This window comes from Neomonachus schauinslandi, chromosome 12 (assembly GCF_002201575.2).
Source record: "Neomonachus schauinslandi chromosome 12, ASM220157v2, whole genome shotgun sequence".
NCBI classification, from domain to species: domain Eukaryota; kingdom Metazoa; phylum Chordata; class Mammalia; order Carnivora; family Phocidae; genus Neomonachus; species Neomonachus schauinslandi.
Genome location: NC_058414.1, coordinates 59169525 through 59177816, shown reverse-complemented (window position 1 = coordinate 59177816; position 8292 = coordinate 59169525). Strand labels below are relative to the sequence as shown.

The following is an 8292-nucleotide window of genomic DNA, read 5'->3' as shown; positions in this document are numbered from 1 at the left end:
CAGAATAGGCGTTTCACTGCTGACTGACCGTGAGCTCTCCACTGCGCATCGCCCTGGAGCCCCCAGTACCTGCTCTCCCCTAAGTCTTCCTTGACCATGCAGCCAAGGATCTCATCTTTCCTGAAATTCAGAACTCGTCTCTATCACCCGCCTACATAAATCGCTAAATGAGGCACACTCAGTCACTGCCAAACACTGGAATTACTAAAACTCACCTTGTATCTCAGCAGCTACTGCCTTAGATGATGACTTAACATTTCCAAGACTTGCCCTCCTCACTAGATAGTCAGCCTCTTGAGGTGAGGATATGTCTCCTTTAATTTTTCACAGAGCAGATCCTTAAAATTACATTTTCTGAACATTTTGGGTGGGGAGGGAAGGGGCCTTTATTTTTAGCAAGACTGTTTGCATAAACAAATGATAAAAAATAGCTACTCCTTGCCCATCCTCATTCTCAGCGGGGGGCTGCCCTCCAAGGCGCCAGGGACAAATGCTCCATGCTATACTGGTAAGTGGTGAGACTCCCCTACTAAGCCAGGCCCAGGCCGGAGAACTTCTGGGCCTCAAGACTTTGAAGATCCCTGCAAGCCCAGGCATCGAGCCGGTGAGGCCCGCAGGTAGCAGTTACCAGAGGGTCTGTGGAGGTGATTTTGTATCTGTGCACACGTGCAGAGCCTACCCCAAGGGCTGTAAGACTGAAGGAGGATTAATCGAACTAAATCACCAAAATCTGACAGAGACACCTTCTTCGCGGTGGTAGAACCAGTTCTGGGATTCTCCAGGCTCTTACCTACAGCAGGGCCAAGCGAGTACCCAGTTCAGATCCCTACGTGGGACGATGCCTCTCCCCGGCCACCGGTACAGCCCGGTCAAAAAACCCAAACACGCAACACTCAGACGGGGTGACCTGGCCTCTTCTGACGGTAGTCCACCGACAGCTCTTTGGAGACAACCTTGGGCTGCCCTAAACTTCTTACAGGATGTTTGCGCGTGCACTGCCCGCGGGGTGACACTTGGAAGAGCAAGTGACTTGAAAACGAAGAAGAGGAGCCGCGCTCCCAATGCGCCGAAATGACTGGGGTACTCATCTAAAATAAAAAGGTCTCTGTCTGCAAATTCCGTTTGCTAGCCGGGTAATCCACCCCCGCCCCCAGCCCTGCGTCGAGGGCCGACCGGTACAGCTGTTTTTAATCCCTACTTTTCTCACTCGGCGTCCCGGGCTCGGGCTGACCAGACGCGGAGCCACTTAGCGTTTCCTCCTCCCCCTGTCGGGGTCTGTCCTCCCTCCGCCGTCTCCTCTTTCTCCGCCTGCATCCCCGGGGGGCAGAGTGTGGGAAGAACGAATTTCCGCCTGGTTTGCCCGCCACTCGCAGACTTGGGTCCCTTCCGGACGCAGCCTGCGCACCCCCGGCTCCTCCCCCGGCTGTTCCACCGAGGCCGCGCTCCTGGTCCGGGACCGAGAGCCAGGAGGCGCGGGCTGCGGGGGCCGAGCCGCCGGCGCGCAGCAGCCAAGCCGCGCCCCGAGGAGCTCTTGGAAGGGCTCCCGCCTGCAGCTGGGGAATCCGCTCGGCGGGGAGAATCCGTGCCAGGGAATCCAGCTCTCCGGACTCAAGCTGCAAACAAAAAGCTCAGGTCTGGCTCCCTCCCTCCGCCCCCCGACGCACACCCGGAGAAACAGTTTTGTGCAGAAATGCAACAAGTAGCACCCGGAGCTCCCGGAGCGCCCTGAGCCGCCTGACTTGGCGGGGCGAAGCCCGCCTGCAGAGACCCGGGCCAGCCACCGGACAAAGGGCGGAGGAGGGGCTGGACCGCGCTGCGGAGTCCGAAAGAGGCCATTGAGCGACTCTGGCCAGGCCAAGGGGAATGCAGAGGAGACACAGCGCAGGCGGGCCAAGAGGACGATCCGGCCGCAGCACGCAGGGCGGGCGGCGATGGAGGCTGCCCGCGCCGTGCGCTTCCTGCTCGTGGTGTGCGGCTGCCTCGCGCTCCCGCCGCGGGCCCAGCCCGTGTGCCCGGAGCGCTGTGACTGCCAGCACCCCCAGCACCTCCTGTGCACCAACAGGGGGCTCCGCGCCGTGCCCAAGACCAGCTCGCTACCGAGCCCCCAGGACGTGCTCACCTACAGCCTCGGCGGCAACTTCATAACCAACATCACGGCCTTCGACTTCCACCGTCTGGGGCAGCTCAGACGGCTGGACCTGCAGTACAACCAGATCCGCTCTCTGCACCCCAAGACCTTTGAGAAGCTCTCCCGGCTAGAGGAGCTCTACCTGGGGAACAACCTCCTGCAGGCGCTCGCCCCGGGCACGCTGGCCCCGCTGCGCAAGCTGCGCATCCTCTACGCCAACGGGAACGAGATCGGCCGCCTGAGCCGCGGCTCCTTCGAGGGCCTGGAGAGTCTGGTCAAGCTGCGGCTGGACGGGAACGCCCTGGGGGCGCTGCCGGACGCGGTCTTCGCCCCCTTGGGCAACTTGCTCTACCTACATCTGGAGTCCAACCGGATCCGCTTTCTGGGCAAGAACGCCTTTGCCCAGTTGGGCAAATTGCGCTTCCTTAACCTCTCTGCCAACGAGCTGCAGCCCTCCCTACGCCACGCAGCCACCTTCGCCCCGCTGCGCTCCCTCTCCACCCTCATCCTCTCGGCCAACAGCCTCCAGCACCTCGGGCCGCGCGTCTTCCAGCACCTGCCGCGTCTCGGCCTCCTCTCACTCAGGGGCAACCAGCTCACGCACCTCGCGCCGGAGGCCTTTTGGGGGTTGGAGGCCCTGCGCGAGCTGCGCCTGGAGGGGAATCGGCTGAGCCAGCTGCCCGTGGCGCTGCTGGAGCCCCTGCACAGCCTGGAGGCGCTGGACCTTAGCGGGAACGCGCTGTCCGCTCTGCACCCCACTGTCTTTGGCCACCTGGGCCGGCTGCGCGAGCTCAGCCTGCGCGACAACGCGCTCAGCGCCCTCTCCGGGGACATCTTCGCCGCCAGCCCGGCCCTCTACCGGCTGGACCTAGACGGCAATGGCTGGACCTGCGACTGCCGTCTGCGGGGCCTGAAGCGCTGGATGGGCGACTGGCACTCGCAAGGCCGTCTTCTCACGGTCTTCGTGCAGTGTCGCCACCCTCCGGCCCTGCGGGGCAAGTACCTGGATTACCTGGATGACCAGCAGCTGCAGAACGGGGCTTGTGCAGACCCCTCGGCCTCAGGTTCCCCGACCGCCGAAGGTCAGCGGAGGCCCTTACCCACAGCCGGCGGGGAGGAGGTGGCGCCCCCTGCAGGCGGCCTCTCGGAGGAGCTGCCACCGCAGCCGCAGTCACAGCCACAGCAGCGCGAGCGATTTCTGCCCGGGGTGGCTTGGGATGCGGCCGCCAGGGAGCTCCTGGGCAACCGCAGCGCTCTGAGGCTGAGCCGACGGGGCCCGGGCCTCCAGCAGCCGGACCCCTCCGCCGCTGCTGCCGAGGGTCCGGCGCCACACCCCCTGGACCTGCTCCAGAAGCCCGAGCGGGGACCTCCGACTCCGGCAGACGCCGCCCATGCAGAGCCCACCCCGACGGCCGCGCCCGCCTCTGCGCCGCCGCCCGCTGGCGACCCCTGGCAGCGCGCGGCGGCGAAGCAGCGCCTGGCCGCGCAGCAGCACGAAAGCGCCGCCCAGTCCGACGGCGGGGTCGTCCTGCCGCCGCTGGTGTCCGACCCTTGCGACTTCAACAAGTTCATCCTGTGCAACCTGACGGTGGAGGCGGTGGGCGCCGACAGCGCCTCGGTGCGCTGGGCGGTGCGCCAGTACCGAAGCCCCCCACCGCTGGGCGGCGCGCGCTTCCGCCTGCTCTTCGACCGCTTTGGCCAGCAGCCCAAGTTCCACCGCTTCGTCTACCTGCCGGAGCGCAGCGACTCGGCCACGCTGCGCGAGCTGCGCGGAGACACCCCCTACCTGGTGTGCGTGGAGGGCGTCCTCGGGGGCCGGGTCTGCCCGGTGGCCCCCCGTGACCACTGCGCCGGGCTGGTCACCCTCCCGGAGCCTGGGAGCCGGAGCAGCGTCGATTACCAGCTGCTGACCTTGGTCTTGCTGGCCGTCAACGCGCTGCTGGTGTTCCTGGCGCTGGCCGCCTGGGCGTCCCGCTGGCTGCGGAGGAAGCTGCGGGCTAGGCGGAAGGGTGGGGCCCCTGTGCATGTTCGACACATGTACTCCACCCGACGTCCCCTGCGCTCCATGGGCACCGGCGTGTCTGCGGACTTCTCTGGCTTCCAGTCACACCGGCCGCGCACCACTGTGTGTGCTCTCAGCGAGGCGGACCTCATCGAGTTCCCCTGCGACCGCTTCATGGACAGCGGGGGCGGTGGTACAGGTGGCAGCTTGAGGCGGGAGGACCATCTTCTGCAGCGATTTGCTGACTAGGTCCAGGGACTCCAGGGGTGTGGAGACCATCTCACTGGCCTTGAGGAGCCGGCCACTTCCCGTGGAGCCCCTCAGCCCACCTCAGGGGAAGATCTAACTTTATCAGAGCTTCTCCTTTCCCCCTTTTGTGCACTTGCCAGAGAGGCCAAAGGGGAAGCCAGTTCGGCGCCCCCGCCCCCCCCCAATTCCCAGTACCCACTCATGATGTGAATGGGTGGTACTTGGTGGTCAAGGCCAAGAGTAGGGGACAAACGGATGGTAGAGTCCAGAGGTGGGAAGCCTTCTCTTACATGGAGACCTTGGGCACAGCCATGGATATGGCTTTGGTGGTGTTGCAACGCAAGAGCCTGGCCCCCTTTGGGGCAGAAAAGGGCGCTTTTGCCCCCGGAATGGCCAGAATGCTTTTTGTTTGTTCAGTGTGAAACAGAGGAGTTTTGTCCTATTTAAGGGAAAAGGAACTTATTAGTATTACAAAGGAGGCTTGGCACCTGGACTGCACTGGGCTGGTGGTCTCTGCCAAGAAGGGAGATGCTGTAAACAGGTGGTAAATTTCAACACACCTGCCAAGGAACTCTTTCATGTTGGTTAATAGAACATTCAGGATAATTTAATGTTTAAATAATTAGAGACGCTATTTTTTTTCAACAATGTGAAGAGCTCGGACATTTAACAAACTGACAATAAACTCAAGGACTGTTTTAGTTGAGCTGAGCCGTTCAACTAGTATTTTCTTTTTAACATTAACACCGCAAGAACATTGGCTGACCTTGGGGTTAACTAAGATTACCTACTTTCTCAGGAGAAGGCTGCATGCAAGACTTCTCTGTCAGGGTTGCTCCTGTGGCTTTTTAATTTTATTTTTTCTAAACCTATATATGGAAAAGGAAATGTCAGTGCCAGACTTGGTAAAAGAATGTAAGGTGTGCATAACCAATGACCGCATAGGGAACCGCAGCCTCCCGGTTCACTTAACCGCATCTCTGACACTGTGTCCAGATTGGAATAAATATGATGTGGTACTTCTCATGTTTTTATCAGTCACACACAGCAGGCTGTGCCCCGCTTCTCTTGAGTTGCACCGTTAAGTGATAAAGGCAGTTCCCTAATAGGAGGGAAGCAAAAGGTGATAGTCAATTGACAGCGTAACCTTCAATCACCTTAATGTCTTACTCTATAGGAAAGAGGGGGGAAGAAATTATTGGAAAAAAATGTGAAAAAGGGTACATCAGTGGTTGTCTGTTTCTACTAAAACCAGAAAATTGTTAGGAGTACTTAAACCTCACTGTGAAATAATGATTTATTTTGCAAGTTAATCTCTCCACTACCCCGTGTTTTACCATGTTATTAAATCTTATCTTTTAGTTAATAATTGCAGTATTTCTTTTAAATGTTTTTGTTTTAAATTTAAGATTAGGCTCCTTTATTTGCTCCGAAGCTGTTTGGGACACTTTCATTCCCTGATATTTATGAAGTACATGTTTATCACTAAATGTAGTGCTTTGGTTTACATTAATGATTTTGTGTGTGGTCTAGAAAAGCAGTCACAGGGCAGGGCTGCACAGTGATGCTCGCCGTGGTTGTGGAGTTATTGGCAGTGGGGTGCCACGGAAACTATTACGATGGTGCTAAGGCGAACAGTGAATCTCCTGTTTAGGGCCTTAAGCCCTGAGGGTCCTGACGACTCAGGGAATCTATCATAGTCTGGGGGGGTCCTTCAACCCCAGTGTACTCCCTTTTATGTTTGGCCTCCATTGAGCCAAGCCTGCCCTTGTCCCAACAGCTGAGCAGAGACCCAGGGCTCTAAACGAACGGATCTGTGTTTATGTTCAGATGAGTAAATGTCCAGACCACTTAAAGTACAGCTGCTTCTCTGGCAGTCTTATCTATGGGGCCAAAACTTAATAAAGCACAGGAAATAGGCTGTCATTCTTAGTTTGCTGCCAGAGCCCGTGTCAGATCCCAAGCATATGAGTACGTGGGAGAGGGGGTCGTTACCTGCTCTTATTTGAAACCTTTGGGCTATTTACTTGCCCCTCTCGTGCTCCTAGTTTTGTTCATTCGTAGAGCAATGGCATCTTTTAGCTGGTCCTTTTGCACAGCAGTGTGATCTTGAGCTCCACTAAAAGTCTGGAAAAGACCTCTGATGCTTCCCAGCACCTACCCTTTCAACTGCAGAACATCACTGAAAATACTTCACGGAAAAACAGGAAAATCTATGTAAAAAGAGTTCGACTGGAAAGTCTTTCGGTGGGAAATGAATGAATGTTATACATTGTTATGTTCAGTTATGTCAATAAACCCACTTACTAATGGAGATGTTTTATTGTTGGAGTTTCCAAATAGCCTATACACTTTCGTAATGATATGCTGTGGTTTCTACAGCAGTTTCCATCAACGACAATGAAACATGAGCTTCGAGTCTGTCTGCCTGTCCTCTTGCAGTGGTTTTTAATTGCCATTTCTACCAGAGAGTGTAGACTTTATTTTTCAGAAATAGTTAGGAGAGTTTATGCCCAAAGAAACAACGAGATGACTCTAAAAGCAGATGATAAGAGCCATGATAAGAAAATGCTGTTAAAATACCAGTGACAGCGAGATGATTGGGTCTCAGCCAGCATCAGCAAGGAATCAGGACTTTTGACTCCCATGGTCAATAATCAGGAGCTATCTTGAACTGGAGGTCATTTTTGCCATTACCAAAGTGTATGAAAAGATAAGATTCCTAAAGTAAGAATAAACTTTGTATGAGGTAGGATGGTTCATTTAAAGCGCCATTGAGGGACGCTTGGGTGGCTCAGTTGGTTAAGCATCTGCCTTCGGCTCAGGTCATGATTCTGGGGTCCTGGGATCGAGCCCGCGTCGGACTCCCTGCTCAGCTGGGGAAGTCTGCTTCTCCCTCTCCCTCTCCCTCTGCGTCTGCTCGTGTGCTCTCTCTTGCTCGCTCACTCTCTCAAATAAGTAAATTTTAAAAATCTTAAAAATAACATAAAATAAAGCAGCATTGAAGCAGTCTGGAATGTGGTCGGACCCTCAGCTCAACCTGTTAAGATTATTACTGGGTAATAACTGGCATGTGATCAGAGCACCTTCACTAATTTGCAAAGACCTGGTTTTCACCAGAAGTACACCAATGTGGGCAGCTACCCTCTATTAAGAAACCATTAAAACAGACATTGGATTACCTGGTATTCGTGCTTAACCCCTCTGCAATCTGCTTCTAAGCCTTGGAAATAAGTGACAATGAAGCATTCTCGTGCCAGAAATGTATTAAAAATTGAGCATGACCCAGGATTAAAACAAGATTTCTACCCAGTGTTACACCTTCACCATCTCAGAGAAACAGCATCATTAAAGTTCAGTATGATTTTAAGGAAGTGATGAAAGCGTTTTAGTCATCTGGGATTGCATTCATTCTATTAACCTGATCTCTTTGTGCCTTAGTTTCTGCATCAGTTAAAATGGGAATCCTGAGTCCTGACTGCAGAGTGCCATTGTGAGGAATAGATGAGGAAAAAAGCATTTGACAGGACCAGCTACAAGGCAGATGTTCAATAAATAGTAGATGTATTATTAGTAGCAGTATTTTGTGCACAGAGCAACAAATTGTAAGAGACATTTTAGAAATACCATGGACAAGGCACTTCTGCTTAAGCCCTAACCAATTAGAAAATCCAGGTAATGAGATTCAGTGACCCCTGCCTTTGTTCTGGTTAATTGAGGCTCTTGTGTAATTTAATGTGGAAGGATAGCTCTTGAAATACCTTCTCATTATTTTATTTTTTCTCTCTCATTTTTCAAAATAGAAAAGGTGAACATACTAGTATTTGAGTAAACTTTTCTACGTTTATTAAACTCTTGGCATAAGCTCCTTCATCTTTTGGAGTGAAACTAAGGATGTGTAAATGACGTTGCT

The 8292-nt window shown here is 54.5% G+C and overlaps 1 protein-coding gene across 1 annotated transcript; it reads left to right on the top strand.

The window, feature by feature from the left end:
* The first annotated feature begins 1931 nt into the window (after nucleotides 1–1931).
* Nucleotides 1932–4379, top strand: TRIL (TLR4 interactor with leucine rich repeats). Its single transcript, XM_021689776.1, has one exon. The coding sequence runs from the start codon at nucleotides 1932–1934 to the stop codon at nucleotides 4377–4379; it is 2448 nt and encodes an 815-aa protein (XP_021545451.1).
* The last annotated feature ends 3913 nt before the right edge of the window (nucleotides 4380–8292 follow it).